Source organism: Meriones unguiculatus, chromosome 6 (assembly GCF_030254825.1).
Source record: "Meriones unguiculatus strain TT.TT164.6M chromosome 6, Bangor_MerUng_6.1, whole genome shotgun sequence".
Lineage (NCBI taxonomy): Eukaryota > Metazoa > Chordata > Mammalia > Rodentia > Muridae > Meriones > Meriones unguiculatus.
Genome location: NC_083354.1, coordinates 43,227,839 through 43,251,518, shown reverse-complemented (window position 1 = coordinate 43,251,518; position 23,680 = coordinate 43,227,839). Strand labels below are relative to the sequence as shown.

The 23,680-nt window shown below is 47.8% G+C and overlaps 1 protein-coding gene across 2 annotated transcripts; it reads left to right on the top strand.

The window, feature by feature from the left end:
• The first annotated feature begins 221 nt into the window (after positions 1-221).
• On the top strand, positions 222-23,680 carry Traip (TRAF interacting protein). 2 transcript variants are annotated; one of them, XM_021662500.2, is made up of 15 exons: positions 222-896; positions 6,995-7,052; positions 7,512-7,595; positions 10,213-10,252; positions 10,643-10,770; positions 12,180-12,274; positions 12,760-12,873; positions 13,515-13,602; positions 14,123-14,212; positions 14,646-14,734; positions 20,000-20,149; positions 22,050-22,098; positions 22,668-22,814; positions 22,905-22,955; positions 23,135-23,680. In XM_021662500.2, exons 1-15 carry the CDS (start codon positions 799-801, stop codon positions 23,255-23,257), a joined length of 1,404 nt encoding a protein of 467 aa, XP_021518175.1. In that variant the 5' UTR covers positions 222-798; the 3' UTR covers positions 23,258-23,680. The 2 variants fall into 2 exon arrangements, with proteins under 2 accessions (XP_021518175.1, XP_060241280.1); XM_060385297.1 differs by lacking the exons at positions 6,995-7,052; positions 7,512-7,595 and having other exon boundaries at positions 836-896.

Sequence of the window (23,680 nt, the reverse complement as noted above, 5' to 3'; positions counted from 1 at the left end):
GCTTTGGTGAACTCACCTGGGTTGCTTTCTCAGGGAGTACCTTAAATTATCTGATGTGGGAATAATAAAGAGGGTTTGCTATTTCCTGGTCTTTGAAGCATCTGTACCTTCAAAATCACCATCCTACAGTCCTAGGCATGAGTAATCCTGGGAGGTAAGGGCTAAATTCCTGGCCCTAGTGTCTATCTAATCTCAAGGATCATTAGGGCTTATTTGAATAAAGCCAAAGCTAGTGTAGTGGTTTGAGGGGTTGGGCCGTAATGTGTTCATCTTTCCAAGATCATCCATAGGAGAAAGCTGAGAAAGTGGGGGCCTTTTTTGGGTCTGGGGACTGTTGGCTGCCAGGGCAAGGTCTATCCATAGCCGCGGACTATCATCCCTTTTCCTTGGGTTGTCAGCCTGACTGTCCCCAAGTGCAACAAAAAGAGGTCTGGTTCGTTTCGCACCAGCTCTGGCTTGAGACAGAGCGTCATGGTTTCCGCCCCAGTCCTTCGCTGGTAGAAACGGGGACCCACTCTTACAAGACTCCTAAGAGCTACTGCGCTAAGTCCCAGGATTCCGCGCGGCAGGCGGGAGGGCGGGCCGATATTCGCTAATCCGCGCCCCGTCCCGAGGTTTGTCCAATCAGAGCGAAGCACTCAGACGTAGTTTGTTTGTGAGTTCGGGTTAACTTCCGGACTTTTCCGGAAGTCGTGTCGTGGAGCGAATTTTGAAGGAAGTGGAGCTCCGGGTGTGCTGCCAACAAGCTGGACCTGTTGCAGTTTCCCAGGCTATGTGGGCTGCTGGAGTAGAGCCATCATGCCTATCCGCGCCCTGTGCACTATCTGCTCTGACTTCTTCGATCACTCTCGCGACGTGGCTGCCATCCACTGTGGCCACACTTTTCACTTGCAATGGTGAGTGACAGCGGTGCAGGGCTCCCGCGCGTGTCCTGGAACCACTTTGAGGCTGTGGGGTGTCGGGCCTAGAGGCGGTCATCGTCGGAACTCAGGTGATGGTATTAGAGGAACCACACGGAAGCTTTCCAACCTGGGCCGAAGTGGGCCAGGTGGAAGTGATAGCTTCCCAGGGGTGTGTTGAGAAGAGTTAGGTAGGCGCCTCTTTAACTTGTGCTAAGGAATATGAGTTTAAAACTGCATATCATATTACAGGCCGGAGAGGAGGGAGGATGTGGAGGCAGAAAGATCAGGAGTTCATGGTCAGTCTCAGCTACACAGTGAGTTTAAGGCCAGCCTGCACTTTCTGAGATCTTGTGTCAAAATACAAAAACGAAACCACGTAATCCAGTGTTGCACGGCACAAGCCCCATGCTCGGGGAGCCATTGTGTAGTTAGGTTAGAAGGCAACCCTACCCCTAAAGGTCCTCCCCTGTCCTTTAACTTTGCACTTTCTTGTGTATTTATATTTTAGATCTGTCTCTTGAAAGCATGTTTGGCTTTAAAAATTTGCATTAATTTTTGTTTGTATTTAATTGTACCTTTTAGTCTACCTAAAAAGCCACAATTACTGATGATATTTAGATTAAATCTCTCATATTCGGTATTTTCTATTTTGTTCCACCTGTTGTGTTTTGTGTTTTCGGTTTTTCAAGACAGGGCCTCTCTCCATAGACCTAGCTGGCCTCAAACTCAGAGATCCGCCTGTTTCTTGCCTCCCAAATGCTGGGATTAAAGGTGTGCACCACCATGCCCAGCTGATTTTTGTTGGTTTTTTTATGCCCACTCTTACTTTAGCTCATGTGTGAGTGTATTTGTGTGACTGTGCCTGTGAGTGCAGGTGCTATCACTGGCCAACTGCATTTGACCCCAGTGGAGCTGGCGCTGCAGACAGTTGTGATCAACCAACCAGGAATGAAATGTGTTTCTTTGTGTTTTCTGTTTAGTCGGTTGCTTATAGTGTGGATCTGTGGTATTTATTTAGCTTAGCTTTTCAGTTATGAAGTTTATACCATTATTTATCTTACTGCTCAGAATAGCTTCTGTCTCCTGCCTCCAGCTTCTTTTTTTTTTTAAATAATTTATTTTTAAAAACATTTTTATGTACATTGATGTTTGAATGCATGTATGTTTACATGAGGATGTCAGATTTGTCTGTAACAGGAGTTACAGACAAAATTGGGAGCTGCCGGGTCTTCTGGAAGCACAGCCAGTGCTTTTAACCGCTGAACCATCTCTCCAGCCCCCTGCCTCCACCTTCTAACTTAATCTCCTTCTGTAGCTATAATTTGAACTCAGGGCTTTGCTCATGCTAAACAGGTACCCTACCACTGAGCTACATCACCAGCCTCCAGCCTCCACTTACTTTCTCTGTCTCTCTCTCTCTCTCTCTGTCTCTCTCTCTCTCTCTCTGTGTGTGTGTGTGTGTGTGTGTGTGTGTGTGTGTGTGGTGTGATGCCAGGGATCACTTGTGCACTGATAGGTATTCTGCCACTGAGTTTCATCTTTAGCCCTTGTTTGTTTTTGTTTCTTCAGTTTTTTATTCTGTTTTATTTTAAGCAAGAGGGTGTTTTGTGTGCAGGTATGTCTGTGCACCATGAGTGTGTCTGGTGCCTGTGTAGGTCAGAGAGGGCGTCAGATATCCTGAAAACAGAGTTACAGACAGTTGTGGGCTGCCATGTGGGTGCTAGGAATCGAACCCAGGTCCTCTGGAAGAGCGGCCAGTGCTTCATCTTTCTGGCTACAAGCCCTTGCTTTTTTTTTTTTTTAAAGATTACTATTACATTATGTGGCCAGTCTGTCTTCAATCTTAGACTCCTTCTTTCTTAGATTCTCAGGGGATAGGTCACAGGCATATACCACCAGGCCTGGTTCACTTATTATTATTATTATTGTATTATACATTACATAAAAGTAACTATTTTAACTTTTATTTTATTTTTTTTTTGAGGCAAGGTCTCACCGTGTAGACTGGGCTGATCTTGAACATGGAGATACACTTGAGCTTGGAAATTAAAGTTGTGTACCGCTACACCTGCACTCTTTCAACCCTTTTTAGGTGCTGATTCAGTGGCATTAAGAACATTTACAGTGTTGTATACCCTTCAGCACTGTTACCTGAACAGTGCGGACAGAAGCACATTTCCCATCAAACACTGGCTCTCCGTGTCCTCTCCTCCCAGTCCCTGAGATGCTCTTCTGCACCTTCTATGCCTGGGTTTTCTATTCTAGGGCTCTGGTGCAGATGGAGTCTTGTATTCTTTGCCCTTTCGAGTCTAATGTATTTCACTCAGCATAATAATTTTAACATTTATCCATCTCATAACATGTATCAGAATTTCATTTTTGTTGTGGCCAATATTTACTTGTATTTATGGAAATACCATATTTTGTTTATCCATTCATTTGTTGATAGACAGGTATTTTCAGATTATGAATAATGCTGCTTTGAACTGCTGTACAAATTCCTGTCTGAGGCTCCGTTTTCAGTTCTTTAGAATGTATACCTGGGAGCTGAAAGACTGGCACATATGGAGAGTCTATATTTAGTCTTTTTTAGGAATTGGCATACTATTTTCCACAACAGCTGCCTGCTTCTCTTCTCTCTGTCTCTGTCTCTGTCTCTGCATCTCTGTCTCTGTGTATGTGTGTGTCTCTATTTCTCTCTCACATCTCTCTGTGTTGCACAAGCTGATTTTAAACACCATTTTATTATTTTTAGTGCTAGACATTGAACACAGACTGGTACTAACCCCATGCTCTACCCCTGAGCTAAATCATATACACACGCACACACATACAGTTTTAGACAAGTTCTCATTATGTAGCCCAGATTGTCCTTGAACAATCCTCTTGCCTTAGCCTCCCACTTGCTGGAATTTCAGGCATGCACCATAATGCCCCAGTATATACCACAATGCTCCCAACTTGCCTGCAGCAAAAAAAAAAAAAAAAGGATTCCAGTTTTCTCACATCCGTAGCAACACTATCATGTGTATATTTGTGTGTGTTACTAAGATTCAAACCCAAGGTCTTGCACATCCTAGGTCAAGTACTATCCCAGACAGCCATACTCCTAATCCTTCCTTTTTGATGATAGCTGTCCTGATGAGTGTTGAATGCATCAGACTGATTTTTGGATTATTTATTTGATTTTTGTTTCAGTTTTTGTTTTGACAAAGTATGTCCATCATAAAAACCATCTTAATGATTTCAGGGCTGGTGGTGTGGTTCAGTGGTAAAGTGCTTGCCTAGCTTGTATAGGGCTGGAGTTTACATTTCGAGTAACACCAAGAACAAAACCTCAAGGTAGAGTAGTGAATACCCCTCATCCCAGCACTCCGGAGGCCGAGAGAGGAAAACCAGCTTGGGTTACAGCAAAAGAAGATTATACAATTCAGTGACATTAAGAATTCGCAATTTGTGCAGCTGCCACCACTGTTTTAAAAATGTTTTTATTTTCCCAAATCAAAATGCTATTCCGCTTCAATTATAGCTCCCAGCTGTCTCTTGCCCCAAGGCCCAGGTAACTGTCTCAGTGAACTTGATTTCCCTGAGTACAGTTTGTCCTTTATGACTGTCTATCTCAGTTAGCATAGTGTTGTAAAGATATGTTTATACTGATCGTAGCATGTTTCAAGATTCTTTCCTTCTTACTTTATACCAGGCTTTCACTGTGCAACCCTTTGAGGCTGTTTATCTTAGTGCTGGGAAGTGTAGTGCGGTCATAGAACTCAAGCCGGAATGTGGGAGCCCCTGGGTTCAACCCTTAACAACTGGGAACCCTCCTCATTTCAAGACTTGTAGCTTAGCCACATCTGCAAAATTCTTGTTGCTATCGAAGATTACATGTCCCCAGGTTAGGGATCAGGATAGACTTTTTTTGGAGGTGGGCGGCATTGGTCTGCCTACCATTGTCTTTTTGGAACTTGTATACATATGTGTGCCAGATTTTCTCAGAGTTCCTTCTATGTCTTTTATCATCTATATTTTTTTCATCTTTTAAATTCTGTTGTCTTGTTTGCCATCTAGAACCCAGGTTGCACACATGGTAGGCAAATGCGCTATCACTGAACTATATCCCTGCCCTTAACTCTCCATCTTTAAACTTTGGTTGGTTGGTTTTGTTGGTAGGTCTCTTGAACCCCAGGATGGCCTTGCGCTCACTGTATAGTTGAGAATGACTTTGAACTTTTGATCTTCCTGTCTTTACTTTCTACGTGGGATTACATTTGTGTGCCATCAAAGCTGGCTTGTTTGTGTGGTTTTGCTTTGAGACAAGATCTCACTATATAGTCTAGGCTGGCCTCAAACTCCCCATTGTACTTCCTTACCCTCCCAGACACCTGAGACACAGTGTGTGCCACCGTGCCCAACTCTTTTTTTTTTTTTTTTTTGGTCTTTTTAGAGATAGGGTTTCTTTCTTTCAGGATTAGCCTTGGCTAACTAACCTGAACTTGCTTTGTAGACCAGGCTGGCCTCAAACTCAGCAATCCGCCTGCCTCTGCCTCCCAGAGTGCTGGGATTAGAGGCGTGTGCCACCATGCTCAGCTTGTTTTTGTTTTGAGACAGGGCCTCACCATGTAGCTTTAGTTGGTCCAGAGTTCAATATGTAGACCAGGCTGGCTTCAAATTCACAGAAACATGCCTGCCCCTGCCCCTGCCTCCTAGGTACTAGGACTGAAGGCATTCACCCCACACCTGGCTGCTTAGTTTTTGAGATGGCCTGAAACTCACCATGCACCCCAGACTGGTCTTAAAATCATGACAACCCTCTTGTCTAAGTCTCCCAAATGCCGAGATTATAAATATGAGCCACTGCCAAGCTTTCTTTATTCTGTTGAAGTGCTGCAGAAGTATCTACAGAAAAGTACATATGTTAAAAGTACGTAGCTTGTAGGGTTGCCCCAAACCCAGCACATCCTGGCGGCCAGCATTCACAACTGGAAGCATGCTGTAGAACTGGGAGGGGAGCTCACTGATAACAGCATTTGTCCTGCATGGATAAGGACCTGGGTTTGCTCTCCAGCTCTGCAGAAGACAGAGGATAATGTCTGCGTTAGGAACCTCAGTGCTCTTCTGATTTCCCCACGAGCACCCACACACCACATAAAGGCACCATTTTGCCTGTGTTTTTCTTTTATACAGATGAGATCGTACAGAACATGCTTTGTGCATGTGCCCAGTTTCTCTTCATTGTGTTTAAATGACTCATTGATAAGCTGCTTCTTGGTTAACTCATTCCATTGTGGCTGCTTGGTCTTAATTTTGTTGTATGTGGTTTTTGAATGTATTTATAGTTTTTCAATGTATTTGTCGGAAAGAGTTAGGCATGAGAGGTGGTATCATTTTTCAAAGAGGAGTTTGTCTCTCATTCCTGGGGTGAAGAAGTCTGCCCCACCCTCAGTGTCTCTGAAGTCTAGGCCGGTTTGGAACTTGCAATTCTCCTGCCTAAGACTATAGGTAGGTACCTACAGGAGACTCTTTTCTTCCTTCCTTCCTTCCTTCCTTCCTTCTTTCCTTCCTTCTTCCTTCTTTCCTTCCTTCCTTCCTTCCATGTAGTCGTGGCTGTCCTGAACTTGCTTTGTAGACCAGGCTACAAAGATCTGCCTGCCTCTGCCTTCCCCGAGTGCTGAGTGCTGGGATTACAGGTGTGCGCCACCACCGCCCAGTGTAGGGGACTGTTGCAGTTAACATGTAAAGCCTGAGTTTTGCTGATAAAGTATGTAAATCTGACTGTGTTTTGCTTTTACCAGTACTTAAGAGTATAACTCCTAACACCCTAACTTAAAGTAGGGTATTATCAGAAACTCAGAGAGATTCTGAGCTTTGCCTGCCACCTACATGGGCTACAGCCCATGTTGCAAAGAACAGCCTTGGGCCAGGCCTTCCAAACCCAAGCAGCACTGCTCAAGGCCTTCCGGAAGGTCCTGCGTGGAGTGGTCACCTCTCATTGCAGGCAGGCAGGTCGGCAGGCAGGCGAAGCAGGGGTCATGTGACCTGCATCCCTCCCCCCCGCCATGCCAGATTACTTGTCTTTTTTTCTTTTTTCACTGTAGCCTCATCCAGTGGTTTGAGACAGCACCAAGTCGGACCTGCCCACAGTGTAGGATTCAGGTAAGGCTGATGGAGTGGAGGTGCTGCAGCTGAAGACTCCCTCCTTCCAGAAAGCGGGGGTGGGGAAGACAACTGGAGTAGAAACACTGACCTTTTAGCCCTCTTCTTGAGGTCAGTGGATCTCACAAATGTCTGTCACTCAGGAGGCCTGCTTACACCCTGTGGGTGGCTGGGAGATTGACTTTCCCGTCCAGTCTTCATTTGTGTACATTTAGCCTCCTTTAATGTTTAGCAACTGTCCCCATGCATAGACATGACTTCAGCCCCCAGCAGACCAGCAGGCCTGATTCTGTTTGTGTGTAGGAACGAGGAAGTCTTCTGACTCAGAAGGATGTGTGCTGAGCAGTTAGCCTGAGAGCAGACCTAGGACACGTGGCAGGCAGTCAAACCCACTTCAGTCTTTCCTTCTTGACTTGGACCACGCTCCATCAAGGTTCTCTGTCTTGTTCTCCCATCTAGGTTGGCAAGAAGACCATTATCAATAAGCTTTTCTTTGACCTTGCCCAGGAAGAGGAGAGTGTCTTGGATGCAGAATTCTTAAAGGTACCCAGAATTTATCTCATTCTACTAAATTTTGAACCCTCTTGAGGGTTCACTTTTCCGCTGAGTGTGGTGGCACATGCCTTTAGTCCCAGCACTCGGGAGGCAGAGGCAGGCAGATCTCTGTGAGTTCAAGGCCAGCCTGGTCTACAAAGCAAGTGTAGGCAGCAGCCAGGGCTGTTACACAGAGAAACCTAAAGAAAAGAAACACAAAGAAAGGGTACCTAGAGTGTGGATGGAGTTAGGGCTGTGCAGCAAAGACTTGGTAGAGCTATCAAGGTGAAGGGGCAAGTGATTTTGAGAGAGTCATCAGGGGCATATACTGTGAGAGGAGAGGGGCCAAGCAACTAGGGGACCTCCCCTTGGGCTTTCAGGGCTATTTGGACCGAAGGACAGAACTCTTCTTTTGAGACTGGTCACCTTATGAAGGATTTATGCCCTTCCTTCCCAGCACACTTTCTTGTTGGACAGTTAGTGACAGGTTAGGAAATTCTTCTCTTCTCATCAGTCAGGGAGGATGTGTGAACCCACCATTCCCTAACCAGGCTGGGCCTCAAAATTGCCTGGAGAACATGGTATAAAAGGCACATGCTTAGGCTTCTCCAAGCCCAGCCATAGAGGGCAGAGCCCCTGGAATCAGGATTTCTAGCCCATGTGGAAAGCAAGCCTACAGGGGAGGGTAACCAGGTTCATGTCTGTGCTTCTCCTGTTTCCCCTCCATATCTAAAATTCCCTTCCTTTTTGTGTGCGGGAGCTAGACTGGCAACATGTCTTAGTGAGGTTGGTTTGGGGTTTGGCCGTGATTGCTGGACTCTAAGAGTTAATCTGCTGAGAATCTGTTAGATTACAGCTCATTTGACCTCAGCCCCCTGGGTGTTGTGATGTCCTTGGAGCCTCCTTGTTTCAAGATGGTTGAGCTCTTGTGTTTGGAGCCAGCCAGTTCATCGTCATGGTAACTGCTCCCAGTTTTAAGAGGTGTCCTCCCTGTGATGAAGACAACAAAGGCAGCTTCCAGTCTTTTCTTCAGCTTTCAAAGCCAAGCCCATGAGACAGGGAGGGAGGCAGCATCTTGAATAGTTTAGAGCAAGGACTTTGAAGGCACCCTGCTGAGGCCTGGAAGGGGCCAGGAGCCTATGGGGTGTCTGGTCTCAGTGGACCCTGCATGCCCTTACCTATCTACCATTTCCATTCCCAGTTGTTTGGTCGACACTGCCCAGCTCAGCCACCAGGGGCTCTTGCTCCCAGAGTTCTGGGCAGACGGGTTAGAGGTTGGGGGCGGGGGTTGCTTACTAATAGTAACGCATGGAACTTTGAATCTTCTGTTAACCTCCAAGGGGTGATACGGGAGAAAGTCTACCGGATTCTTCCATAAAGGACCCCGCCCAAGCCTGGAAGTGTGCTGTAAAACCGTTGTTTTTCTGACTGTGGCTGTAGACATCCCCTTTGCTCACAAGAACACTGAGTTCTCTAGACTCCTAAGTGGGAGCTGGATTTACTTCTCTTAGAGCCAGTCTGGAGCTTGGAGGGAGGTAGACTGAAATAGGCAAAGCCCAAGACAGAGAGAACTAGTGGTGGTTCAGAGTGCTTGGCCATCCCTGTTCTGTGTCCTGGGTGAGCACAGCTGAAGCTCTGAGAGCATAAGGCTCCTGCAGTCCCAGGAGCCCTGGAAGCCCGTGCTGTTGACCAACCATCAAGCGTCACTTCCTGTGGGATTCATTTCCTGCACCTTACCTAGCTTGTTAAATGGCTCAGAAAGGGACTAGAGAGATGGCTCAGCATTTATGAGTGCTGTTCTTCAGATAACAGGATTTGATTCCTAGTACCTACACAGTGACTAACCACTGTCCTTAACTCCACTTTCAGGGAGTCTCACACCTTATGGCCTCAGCAGACAATGTGAATACATTGTGCACTGACATAAATGCAGACAAAATACTGACACACATAAAATAAATATATATAGATAAGATTTATGCATTCTATGCATATGAGGCTCTTTATGTATGTGTGCCTGCAGGCCAGAAGAGGGCATTGGCTCTCATTATAGATGGTTGTGAGCCACCATGTGCTTTCAGGGAATTGACCTTACAACCTCTGGAACTCTTAATTGCTGAACCATTTCTTTTGGCCCAAAATAAATAAATCTTAAAAAAATAAAAAAGAGGGCTGGAGAGATGGCTCAGAGGTTAAGAGCACTGGCTGTTCTTCCAAAGGTCCTGAGTTCAATTCCCAGTAACCACATGGTGGCTCCCAACCATCTATAATGAGATCTCGTGCCTTCCTCCAGGACTCAGGCACACATGGAGGCAGAAAGCTGTATAAATAATAAATAAAAAACCTTTTTAAAAGAAGAAAGAAAATGTCCCATACCAGGCATAGTGACACATGCTTTTAATCTTTGTGCTATGGAGGTAGAGACAGGTGGATTTCTGTGAGTTTAAAGCCAGCCTGAGCTACCTAGTGACAGTCTGTTTCAAAACAAACAAACAGAAAGACCCACAGACATAAAATAATGTGCATGTCTCTGTTGGCTTGGCCTTGAAGTATATTGGGTCTACACAGCCTTATGGGAGGCCTAATGGAGGCTGGCTGTAACATGCTCCTGTGGCTTATTTTGCAGAATGAACTGGATAATATCAGAGCCCAGCTTTCCCAGAAAGGTAAGTTAGCAAGAGACAAGAGGCCCTGGTGCCTCTGACTTGGGTGTTGAAGGGAGGGAGCCTAAGGGGAAGGCCTCTGACCTCTGGCAAAGCCAGGGGCTCTTCCTGCTTTGTATGTCCAAGAGTCTTGCTAGCTCTTGTAGCTAGCCAAAAAGGAGAGGAGGGGTGACTGAAGCTGTCTGTGTAGGCCAGCGCTGCCTTTTTCCCGCTGTTTGGAACTTCTTGCCCAGGAGCAGTTTGGGGAGGGGTCCTACCCAATGAGTTTGTATCTTCAATCGGAGAGCTTGTCTCCTGAGGGGAAGCTCTCGGGGGTGAGCTGCTTGAGTTTGGGGGCCCAGGTTCTCATGCGTGGTTGGACCTTTGTCTTGCTCCCCTCTGCCCCTGCTCCAGAGAGGGAGAAGCGGGACAGCCAGGCTATTATTGACACACTACGGGACACATTGGAAGAACGCAATGCCACAGTGGAGTCCCTGCAGAATGCCTTAGGCAAGGCAGAGATGCTGTGTTCCAGTCTTAAAGTAAGTCCTGAGGGTCAGCGGGAGGTTCAGCCACAGTCCTGGCTCGCTTTTTTTTTTTTAATCGAATGTCTCACTATAACCCTGGCTGACTTAGAACACAGTGATCCACCTGCCCCTGCGTCCCCAAGGGCAGGGATTAAAAGGCCTGCACCACCATGCCCAGCCTAGGCTCACATTTCTACCTCAACCACTTTATATTTATACAGTGGTAAAATGAAGGCAAATCTCTTCTTCCCGAGGTCCTTCTATACCGTACCCACCTAGCCCATGAGAAAAGGGGCTATAATGGCTGTGCTTGTGGGTTTTGTACCAGGTAACAAGGCCTTCACAACACTTCACAGAGGGCCTGCTCAACGGAGACCTGAGTAGGCTGGGCCATGTTTCCAAAAGTGGCTCATCGTCCGCTGAGGAGGCCCGTCTGAAGAATCTTCCATTAGGACTCCAGTCCTTGGCGGGGCTGCTCTCTGGAGCCAGATCAAACAGCATCCTAGGGAGGAGCAAAGGCCTTTGAAGTCCGCTGTGCTGAGCTGACCGAGCAGATCAAAGCCTGTAGAGCAAGCAGCCCTAGACCCAGATGAATTTTGTATCAGCCTGAGTTCGTGAGCCTCTTGCTCTCCGAGGGCCATGAGATGATTGATCTGAACTCACGATTGATATTCTAGCCTGGTAGGCAGGAGCAGCCTTTGCTGGGTGCCAGTCTCATGAACAGACAAGGCCCTAGGATATTCATTTTCTGTTCCTGCTTTGAGGCTGAGCTGAATCACATGGCCTAGCCAGTGGGAGGGAGCAAACTAGTACCAGATTGCAGAACAATTGCTGATGGCATCCCCAGGTCAGAGATGGCATGGTCTCATGCTGAGGACAGCTCCTGGCTTGGTTCTTCTATCCAGGCACTGTAAGCATGTACCATGAGACCAAGACCACAGAACCTTCGCCACCCACAGTGGGCCTAAGCCGCTGAGCTGTGCCTATAGTAAGGCATATCTCCAGAGGTGAGGAAGCAGCTGCTGTAAACTCTCTTAGCAAAAGAAGCATAGGCCAAGCGAGGGCTGTAGTTCAAAGCCTGCGTTGAATTCCCAGCACTTTACACACAGAGCACAGAGAATAGGTCAACATGAGGGGCCCTCTTCCTGCTGTTTAAAAATATGTGTTTATCTTTAACATCTTTAAAAGATAGCCAAGTATGGAGAGGTAAACTTCTAAAATGCCAGCATTTGGGAAGTAGAGGCAGAAATATCAGGGGTTCGTGATCATCCTTGACTCCATAGTGAGTTCAAGCCCAACCTGGGGTATCTGGTGAAACCCTGTCCAAAACCGAAACCAACCAGACAAAAGCTATAGTGCAGATAGCTCTCAGTGGCCATGGCTGACAAGCACCAAGAAGATGTATGGGTGTGCTTGCTGTTCAGAAGCAGATGAAATTCCTGGAGCAGCAGCAGGATGAGACCAGACAAGCCCAGGAGGAGGCCCGCCGGCTCAGGAGCAAGATGAAGACCATGGAGCGGTGAGTTTGTAGCTGATTTCGTGCCGTGCGTTCACACCCCGGGCCCCTGGAGGAGGGGCTGTAATCCTTGGGACTGCAGCTGAGAAGGGGTTTTGTTAACCTTTTGACTCAGATTTCCAGGTGCATGTGGGCACAGATTTTCTTTCTCATCCTCTGTGGCCCTTCCCTTCTTATGGGTACTCTTGCTACACTCCCTGTGTGCTTACCTATGGATAGATGGCCTGCCATGCCTTTCTCCCCAGGAGCCTCTCCCCATGAAGTCCCTGACCTTGAAGTCCTCTGTTAGCACCTCCTTTTCCTCAGAAGCATCCCTGGAGCTGAGCTCAGCTCAGCTCAGCTCTGCTGTGGAACCTTTCCTTGGGCACACCCACCTGCTAAAGCATCCTAGCAGCCCAGGCTGTTGCCATAGTAACAGCAGCAAAGGGAGGCAGACTAACCATCAGCCTCCAGATTTCAAATGCCGTGGGCCGGGAAATGTTTTTTAGAATTGAGCTCCTGCTCCAGAGCCAGCGGTCTGAGGTGGAGGAGATGATCCGAGACATGGGCGTGGGACAGTCAGCGCTGGAGCAGTTGGCAGTGTACTGCATCTCCCTCAAGAAGTATGTGAGCTGAGGAACTGGACGGCGAGCCCCCAGTCCCATCTCTGCTGATGTCTTTTGTAAAGCAGACGATGTAAAGGAGCACATTCTAGACCCTTACTGTCATGGGATGAGCTCCAACTCTTAGGGCACCTTGGAAGCCTCTCTGACCCCCACTTTCCTGCATGGAGACAGACTTGGCTTAGAATTGCAGAGAGAACAGAGTATGAATTCTAAGTGTCATTTCTGAGGAGCTCATGCAGCCCTGAGCGGTGAGCTCCCTCGTGATGTCTGGAGTCTATTTCCCTTCACCACCATGTCTGACCCTGTCTGACTTCTATGGGAAACTGCCCATATTCTTCATTAGGGTGATATGAAATTGGGAGAAAGGTGCCACTTGACTGAAAGGCAAGAAAATCTAAAATGCCTTCATTTGGGGGTGTAGGGAGCCCCCTAGTGAGGCTGGATCTTCTTGCATACTCTCTCAAGTCACAGTTCCTGCAGGTGACAGACCTGTTTTTATTTCTCCACCTCATTAGATATGCAGGGCCTGTCATGGGAGAGTAAGGAGGAGCTAAGGGTTTGGATGAGGGCTTCATTAGGTTGGTGCTGGGGATTCAGGCTATTCTGTTCTGTCACCTCTTCTCATGGCCGCATGGCAGAGAATATGAGAATCTGAAAGAAGCTCGGAAGGCCTCAGGGGAGCTGGCTGACAAGCTGAAGAAGGACTTGATTTCCTCTAGGAGCAAGGTAACTGAATGGGACCAAAGGGGAAAGAAGGAGACTTGGCTTCTCTTTTGTTGTGCTCACCTGGATCCCTGAGTTAGGCCATCCAGCCTGACCCCACTGGGCTAGAAAAGGTGGCCTACAGACACTAGTTCCTGCTCTTCACTGTGCATCGTCTCTGACTGGCTTGTCCACTTGGGAGGTCAATTCATGGAGATCTGCCCCCACCACACACTTACTTTTGCTCTTTTTGGTTCCTAGACACATCTTAGCTGGTTTATTTGTGTGGCAACTCCAGAAGCCTGTTTTATACCCCATCCCAAAACTGAGGGTTCTTGGGCCAGCTGCTTTTGCCTTCTGTGGGCTGCAATGTATAGCAAGAAGTGTTTGCCCTCCATCTATGCCTAGTTGAGGCCAGCTAGCCCCCAGAGGTCTGTGGTCTCTCCCGTGCCTCCAGTTTCTTCTCACCTCTAACTCAGCCATACGCTGGGTAGCTGCAGTAGGGGCAGGACACGCGGCACCACTGGCTTATCCTTTCTTGTAGTTGAAGACTGTCTGCACTGAGCTGGATCAGGCCAAGTTAGAACTGAAGTCAGCCCAGAAGGACTTACAGAGTGCTGACAAGGAAATCACGGTGAGACATCCTGGCCTGATGAGAAGTAAGGGGACATGAGGGGTTGCTTATGTGCCTTCAAGAGTAGGGCTGGGCTGTTTCTGCCTGGGAACCTGGGTCCCAGTCAGGGGTGGTGGTCCTAGGCTCTCCCTAGCCTCCTGGGTCTGGCAGGTGGGTCAGGGCGTGCACCCTGAGCCTGGTCTGGCCTCCAGCATGTGCCTCCTCAGTAAGAAGGCCAAGAGCACCATGGATCTTCCTTTATGATCTGCACAGTTCTTACTTCCAAGTAAGAACTTACTTACTTCCAAGTAATCACCAGAGCGAGGACTCTACAAAAGAGGGGTTCTGAGGCCAGGTGTTAGGCATTCAGTCCTCACTCTGTTTCCGGTACCCTTCACACAGGCATTTGTCCTCAGTTCCTCAGTAGTGTTCTCTCACGTTCTCTCTCCTCCAGAGCCTAAGAAAGAAGCTAACGATGTTACAGGGAACCTTGAACCTGCCTCCAGTGTCTAGTGAGACTGTCAGCCGCTTGGTTTTTGAGAGGTTTGTTCCCCTTCCAGCCAGGCTCTGTCTAACTGGAAAGCAGCTTTGAGAGAATTTGGGATCTGACAGTGGAAGGCAGAGAAAGCCTTTGAGTAGTCTGAGGATGGGGCAGGAGTGGTAGCTGTCTTGGGGTTTCCTGGAATTTCTCACCGCATGCATCTGCCCGCCCCCATTTCTGAAACAAACTTGGCAAGTGCTCTCACTCTAAAATTACTCCCCCTCAGCCTGGTGCTGGTGGTTCATGCCTTTAATCTCAGCATTTAGGTGGCAGAGGCAGGCAGATCTCTGTGAGTTTGAAGCCAGCCTAGTCTACAGAGTTCCTGGACTGCAAGAGTCCAAAATAAATGAATAAAATTGCCCCCTCTGGTTCAGGAGTGTGTGCTTTAAGGTTGCCAGCAGAGGGAGCCAAAAGACCCAGTGATTGGTGTCCCTGCCACGAGCAAGTGTTTCTCTTCCTGAGTGTCCTGAGTGATTCAGGGAAACAGGCTAAGAATACCCTCAAGGCTGTCTTCTGCCTGCTAGAGGACCTCAGCAGGAGCCAAATTAAAAACTCCTGTCCTTCACTCAGAGTTTTACTTAAGCCATTTGTCTCCTTCCCATCCCCCATCCCCCAAGCAGGCTTTCTCTATGTAGCCTTGGCTGTCCTGGACTCGCTTTGTAGACCAGGCTGGCCTCGAACTCACTTCAATCTGCCTGCCTCTGCCTCCCAGAATGCTGGGACTACACGTGTGCATCACCACACCCAGCTAATTACGCCACTTTTCAACGTATTTTGGCAAATCCATATATCCCTTCTTTTGCCCGTGAAATTCACTCATTCATTATTTTCTAGGACTGTACTTTGTTCCTGGGCACTGTGCCCTCTGACTTTCCACAGCTCAGATTCTTTTTCTTTTTTCTTTTTGTCAGAGACAGTGTTTCTCTTTGTAGCCTTGGCTGTCCTGGACTTGTTTTGTAGACCAGGCTGGTCTCAAACTCACAAAGAACTACCTGCCTCTGCCTCCCTGAGTACTGGGATTACAGACTCGTGCCACTGCACCTGGCTCACCTCTCAGATTTTTAAAACTGTATCTTGGGATATTCACAGATGTAGCTTAGATTTAAGTTCTCAGGGTCCTGCAGTGTCACAGCCAACCATAAAAGGACATTACTTCTCCCCCTGCTTTCACCTTTGCTTCTGTTGTTTTCCTCACTGAAGATTCTGTTGTTCTGGCCAGTCTTCTCAGCCAGATAGTGTTGAGAACAAGCAAAAGAACAAAACAAAAAACCTTGTTCTAAGTACTGCCATTTCATTTTCAGACTCCGTTTAATCTTAGGGAGAAGGGTCCACTCAGATCCAACATAACTCATAGCACTTGAAGAGTGTGTGTGTGTGTGTGTGTGTGTGTGTGTGTGTGTGTGTGTATGTATGTGTGTGTACATGCATACATATGTGTATGTATGAGTGTGTGTGCACATGTGCAGAACACAATTTTGTGGAGTCATTTTTCTCCTTTTACTTTTACCTGTGTCGAGGGGATCTCCCTAAAGTTGCCAGACCTGTGGAGCAGGCATCCTTCCTCACTGAGCCATCTTGCCAGCTCTTATTCTTTTTCCTCAGCATCTCTCTGTGGAGCCAAAATTACCTGCCTGTTCTAGTTTAGGTTGAGCTGAGGCCTGTGGGACCATGGTGGACGCATGATCTTCCCTGAGGTCCAACAGTGGGTTGATGTTGACAACGAAGTAGGCTCTGTTCCTTATCCTTTCTCCTACCACACCCAGCCATCGGCCATGCCTTCTCTGAAGTCCTGTGTAACATGAGGGCCTTGTCAAGAGCTTAAAAAGGTATAATAGGGGAAATGACAGTCTCAGAAGCCATACCCTGTATATAAAAAAACAAAAACAAAACAAAAACCTTAGAGCCCAGGCTGCCTCAAGGCTGGGAGTACAAAATCATTCTCTAGAGCACCCACAGCCCCTGATGGCCCCTCTATCTCGTGAAGCTCAGTGTCTTTCCACACAGCTGTCCTCTGTGCCTGGCGTTTGTAGTGAGGAAAACACAAGCACATGGGCCACCTCTCGGTTCCCAGGGACTTTCCATACCTGCTTTTGCTAATTTTCTTTACTACCCAGGCTTCTCTGGACCTCATACTTCTGTAATAGGTATTGAGTACCAGCTGCAGCCAGACCCTTCTCATCCTCTTGAGCCTTGTTTTAGTAGGCTAGGTTAGCATGGGAGGGGGTGGATGATTAAGGCCAGAGCCCACCACGTATGCACTGTATTACAGACTCTGGAACTCCCCTTTGTGCTCAGCTTTGTGCCAGGGCCTGCCTCCTACCTTGGCGCTGAGTGGACAATTCTGATCTCTCAAGTCAGGAGGACACTACCTTAGTCAAACCTGAGTCCGAAGCCAGCTGGGCTGCCCATCAAGTTAGATGCAGGACGACTGAATTCCCTTCCTCCATCAGTGTCTTTTTAGGCATGAAAACTTGGGTATAGGACCATTGCATTTAGCACTAGCCCTTTTTACTTGGCATAGTGTATCCTGAATTTCACATTCTCTTTTTAGGGCCCCAAGATCTCAAAAACCACTCTTTGCTCCTCGGGGGCAGCCTTTCCAGTTTTCTCTGAACTGCAAGTGCCTCCATCTTCCTCCCTTTAGAACTAACTTGTTGCTGTGTGGTTTGGAAAGAATCTTAAACTTTCCTAATGTATTTGAAATGTATGGACACATTCATGAAGCCACCATTTAAATCTGAAGAAAGAGAAATCCGGGCAGAGAGGATGGCAATTTCAAAGTCCCAGGGCCACTGCTAAGGTGGACCAGATCTCTGTCAGCCTTGTAGGTGGAGATTTTATCCTAAGAACAGTAGAAACTGTTGGAAATGTTTCTGGAAGATAGCTCTGAGGGCCAGCTCATGTCTCTCATTGTCATCTATCTACTAATGATGCCTTGAACTCTTGTCAGACTTGCTTAAGGCCTCAGGCTCCATGCTGGTCATGCTCTTGGTATTATGTGGAAGGCTCCGAGTGTCATCCTGTCCCATTCATTGTCATGGGATTACCCTTTACTTCTGTCTTTTTAAGATTTACTTTTTTATACAGGTGTTTTGCATGTATGTCTGCATATCAGAACAGGGCCTCAATCAGATCAGCTGCCATGTAGTTGCTGGAAATTGAACTCAGAACCTCTGAAAGAACAGCCTGTACTGTGAATCTCTGAGCCATCTCTCCAGCTGTCATTTTATTTCATTATTTTATCTTCTTTTGTGAGGCAGGGTCTCATATAACGCAGGCTGTTTCAAACTCACTATGTAGCTGAATATGACCTTGAACTCCTTATCTATATCCTGAGTGCTAGGATTTCAATCATGTACTACCCCATCTGATATATGCAGAGCTGGGATTGAGTCCAGGGCCTCATGTATGCTAGGCTAGCACTGTACCATCTGAGCCACATCCCCAGCCATGCTTCTGTTATTTTAGGGTAGCCTTGGGAAGTGGCCCTGCCTCTAACCTTGCCAGACCTGGCCTTGCTTTTCAGCTTGTGAGGTCTGAGGAAAACCTAGAAGGGGTGGGGCCGGCTCCAAGGGACTCTTGCTCTTTCCTTCTCTCAAGAGTTTTGGAAAGCTGTACCACAGCCCTTTGCCCACTGGGATGCAAATCAGAGGAAAGGGTGCTATAGGTGAGGTGTTAGGAAGACATCTCTAGTGAGACCTAAGGGTTCCTAAGGGCTGGTGAGAGCCAGGGAGACCTTCATTTGAGGTAGGACTGATAGGAGCTGAGTCCGTGTAGGAGGCGTTGCCACACAGGTAACACATCTGCCTAGGGCTTTGGCTCTAGCTTAGAGCTAAAGAGAGGAGGGATTTGAGTGTTTTGCCTCATTTCCTGAGGCCCCTGACATGAAGCTGTGTAAGTTGGCCATAGGTGAGTGTCTCAGAGGTGACAGAATCACGCAGAGTGCCTCAAGCCAAGCCTGCACTGCAGTGAAGGAAAACCACAGAATCCTAGGTTTGTGGAGGAGAGGGTATCCCAAGTCATGTGATTGTACATGCATATATAGGTTTTGTTTGTTTGTTTGTTTGTTTGTTTGAGAGAGATCTCTCTGGCTGTCCTGGAATTTACTGTAGATCAGGCTGTCCTCAAGTTCACAGTCCACCTTGCCTCTGCTGGGATTAGAGGTGTGTGCCATAGTGCCTGGCTTGTACACACATATATTTTTTATATTCTCTTTTTCTCTTTCAGGCAGTTTTGATATATAGTGATATATAGCTTAGGTTGGCCTCAAACTCATGTAGCCCATTCTGGCTTTGAACTCATGATCTTCTTTCCTGAGATCCTAGGTGTGTGACATTCCACCCAGCCTCTGTATTGCTTTTAATTGAACTATATGAGTATTTTTCTATGTTACTAAAGTTACTCTTGAGTACCACATAGTGTCTTCATCATTGTCATCTCCTGAAGTACCAGACCACTATCATACCATTTGCTATGATAAATAGCCACATCCTTCCATCTGTGTCACTCTGTGGTAACATGTCAGAATGGCTTCTTGTACTGAACTCTGAGAAAGGAGTATGTGTGGTCAAAGGGAAATAGCCCATTCATTTGGTTTAACATTTTTCCCACTGCATTTATTGTAAGCCTTAGTGCATGTATTACATGGCGCTCATGTGCAGGTTAGAAGATAACCTGGGAGTCAGTTTTCTTCCACCATGTGGGTCCTGGGGGATCAGCTCAGGTTGTTGGCCTTTACCCACTGAACCACCTCACCAGCCTCTTTTTTGAGTTTTGTTTTAGCTTTCCTTACTTCCTTCTTTTTCCAGATTTTCAGTGGTTACATGGCTATGCAAAGGCTGAAGTTTTTTGGTTAGGCCTCTCTCTAGGACGACCCTGAGTCGGGTTGGCATTAGGATCCCCTGGAGTTGACTGTCTCTTCCTTTTCCTCCTCTTTTCTTTCTTTCTTTTTTTTTTTCTTTTTTTTTTTTTTAACATTTTTATGTGTGTGTGAGAGAGTGTGTACGGGTGCGCGTTTGTGCATAGATATGTTTTGATGAATGTGTGCTACAACATGCATGTGGTATCAGGACAACTGGAGGGATTCATTTTTCTCCATCCACCTTGTTTATGCCAAAAACTGAACTTGGGGCTTCAGGCTTGGAAACAGTTGTCTTTCCCAGCTGAGACAAATCACTGGGCCAAGCTGAGTTGCCTCTGATCCTTGAGCTGCGACCTTTCTGGGTTGTCACTGCAGTCCCAAGTAGTGAGATTGTCTCTACCCCCAGCCCAGCCCCTGTGGAGATGCTGAACCCGAAGCTCCACCGGCCGTCCTTCAGTGATGAGATTGACCTCAATGCTACGTTTGATGTAAAAACCCCTCCAGCCCAAGCACCGAGCTCCCAGCACAGCCACCCCAAGAAGCTGGAGAGGACACAGTGAGTATTGGTCCCTGGCGGTGCCCAGAACCTGGCTGGGAGTGGCTAAGTCACCCGTGGGTCCTGCCCTGATAGCTCTAAGTGCTGGATGCAGCTGCTTAGGGTAGGATACAGCTTCGGTCCCAGCTGCCTCTTCCTTGGCCTGAGTGCTCATTCTGCGTACACTCCTCCTGCTTGTTTCCTTAATCCTCATCACCCTCAAGATGATGTGTTGGGATTCGAGAGAGAACTCTTGAGTCCCAGCAGGGGAAATCTGGATGGGTGGTGAGGCAGGTGTTCTAATACTTTGAATGCCTGCCAGAGTCCTGAGTGTGGGACTCTGAATTTTCCCAAGTACCTCCGAGTTCATGCTTAATGCAGGACCATCTCAAACCATGACCCTCCCACCCAGGGAAATATCCCATTTAAGCAGACACGAAGACCTGTGTGGAGCTGTAAGGGGACACATGGGGCCTGCTCTAGATGTGCAGTAGAACTAGGAGGGGAGCCCATCTCCTTGACCAGGCACACCAGTGTAGTCACGGTGGAAATGACAGCCCCTTCATCTGCTTATGTCTGTGGCACTCCAGTAAGGGAATTCTTTTCACATTTTGAAAAATTACATTTATTTTTGTGTATGTGAGGGGGACACATACCGTGATCAGAGGACAATTTGTAGGGTGGGTTCTTGTTTTGTTCCATGTGGGGACTAAAGATCAAAGCCATGTCCACGGGCTGAACCATCTCTCTGGTCCTAAGGAAAGCATAATGAGAGGCTTCGAATATAAGACAAAGAAATTGTTATGTTAGGCAATGGCGCGAAAGAGAATGGAAGGGCGGACCAGCTGGGCATAACACCCGTGCTGCTGGAGGCTGGGCCTGGTAGCAGTGAGAAGTCTTGAGTCATGCCGGCTGCAGCAGAGCGCTTACGATGTTAGCTCTGCCCTCTGGCTTCCTTCAGTTGCTTCCTCTTCAACTGTCAATGGAGGTTCAGGTTCAGAATATAGCTCAGTGATAGAGTGCCTCCCATGGAAAGGGCCCTGAATTCAACCCCCAGTTCTACAAACAAGGAAGAAGGGAGAGGACAAAGAGAAAAATGATGATTATAGGCACATGGGGTCGCCAAGCTAATAGACACTTCCACCATCTTCGGCGATTGTGAGGGAGCACAGAGCACCCCCAACCTGGCTTTGCCTGGTCAGAGCCAGACTTGTAACAGGTGGGGAGTCTCCTTATGGTCATCATGTGGGTTCACTGCGGATTAGGGAAACTAGATCAGAGGGGTCCAGAGTCAGCAGGCCCTGTTCCTACCCCATCCTCATGGCTTGAGATGCTCCAGCCTCCTCTCTTACCTAGAAAAATGCCAGGAGAGAGTTTCTAGCTGCAAGGGTCCCACACGTTGGGTGGAACTAGTGTCCAGAATAGAATCCACAACCCAGCTCTTGTTCACTTCTGCTGCAGGCCCTTCTTGCAAGGGCCCTGTGGAAGTCTGGGAGTGCTCTGCAGGCTGCATTGCCAGGTCTTACTGAGGCTTTTGTGGAGGTGGTGTCTCTAACCCCCAAACAGACAGGAGGGGGGTTAGATAGCTTCTGTCTTTAAAAGGCTGTGAATGCATGTCCTCCTGCGCATAGTAAGTTGGCTGGGCTCCCTAGGCTAGGTAGAGACTAGAACATGTGAAGACCCCAAGAACGTGGGGAACATTGAAATGAAACCACAGACTGGGCCATGGTCCCATCCACCCTGACTCTGACACAGTTCTTCTCAGTTATTCACAGACTTGTACTTGGGGTAGAGGTACTTTGCCCAAAGCATAGCCATGATGGCATCCATGCCACACAGTGGGTCCTTTAAAGGACATGTGCCAAGTCTGGCCCTCTTCTTGCTTACTTGCCTCTTGCCTTCATGTCTCACACTCTTACAGCTCTCCTGTGGAGGACGTCCTCAAGAAGATACCCAAAGTCTCCAAGCAGGTAAGGGCCAGGGGTTCCTCGAATACACACAAGCAGTCACATAGTCCTTGCCAGAACTGTCATGAAAAAGCTATACTTCTAAACTGAGCATGGAGCCAGGCACAGTGCTGCACACCTGCAATCCCAGCCCCCGGGAGGCAGAGGCAGGCAGATCTCTGAGTTGGGGGCCAGCCTGGTCTACAAAGAGAATGCAGGACAGCCAAGGCTACACAGATTTAAACCCTGTCTTGAAAACAAACAAGCAAAGAGAAAACTGGGCATGGTACTTCATGCCTATAACCCAGCGTTCAGGAGGCAAAGGCAGGAGGACCCGTACGGTGAGTCAGGGCAGCCTGAGCTATAGTGAGTCCATCTCACAACAAAACAAAGAAAAAGAAAAACTATTTCTGAGAGTGCAAACTAGGTTCAGGTTCCCTCCCCTGGCCCAGGACTAAGACTCTTCAGAGCCATACTTGGGATCCTAACTCATTGCCCTCTGCCTCCTGTCTGAGACATCAGATTGTCCTGAACTTCCACCCTCATTCCCCTGTGTCCTGGGCTGCTGTCTGACTCTGGCACTACCCCAACAGGAGTTCCAGCTCTCACTGGGTGGTCAGCGCTGTGTAGGAGAGCCAGATGAGGAACTGACTGGTGGCTTCCCTGTCTTCATCCGGAATGCTGTCCGGGCTCAGAAACAACACAGGAGCACAGCGGAGTCCCGCTGCAGCACAGATGTGGTGAGTGCAGCGAGCGTCCAGCCTCGGGTAGGGCGAGGTCAGCAGCTCCCTTTCCATTATTGACCCACTCATCTCTTCCTTCTGCCCTAGGTAAGAATAGGCTTCGATGGACTTGGAGGACGAACAAAATTTATCCAGCCTGTATCCTTTTTCTATGGGCATGGCCTGAGCTGAGCTTAGGGGCATACACCATGGCCTGACCCGAGTCTCCAGGCTCCTTGCTGCCAGGGTCTGCAACCTTAGATTGGCAGAGCGGCACCTTGTTGCTCAGGTATCATTCCAGTCTCCACTCCAAGCTTCTTCCTTGACATCGCTTCCAGACTGACGCAGCCATTATCCGACCATTGCCTGTTAAGCCCAAAGCCAGGAATAAACAGAAAGTGAGAATAAAGACTATGAATTCTCCTTCTCAGCCCAAGCTGGATACCTTCATACTTCAATGAGCAGTGAACACAGTCATGTCTCCAATTAGGCCAAGACTTGGCCACCCAGAGAGTGTTTTAAAAGATGGCTCATCTTCTTGGACCACTGCAGGAAGAGACACCCAGAAAATGCACTCCTGTGTCCTCTTTGCCCTGAAGCACACTGGATTGACCTCTGGGAGCTGACATGACCAGTTTACAGTTCTACTCAGCAGGGCTGGCTTCTTTTTGCCAGGTTTTGCTTACAGCTCCAACCAGATGTGGCTGGGTGCCTGTTTTTATAGAACACTCACTTTTGACTATATATGGATGGAAGTGCTGGAGGACTCCTAAGCGGGCTAGCCTGAACTTCTGCCTGCCTCCAGCTCATTGCTTGAAATGGGGAACAATAAGGGAAGGATGGGGAAGACTTCCATGTAAAATAAAAGGCATCTTTTTTTTCCA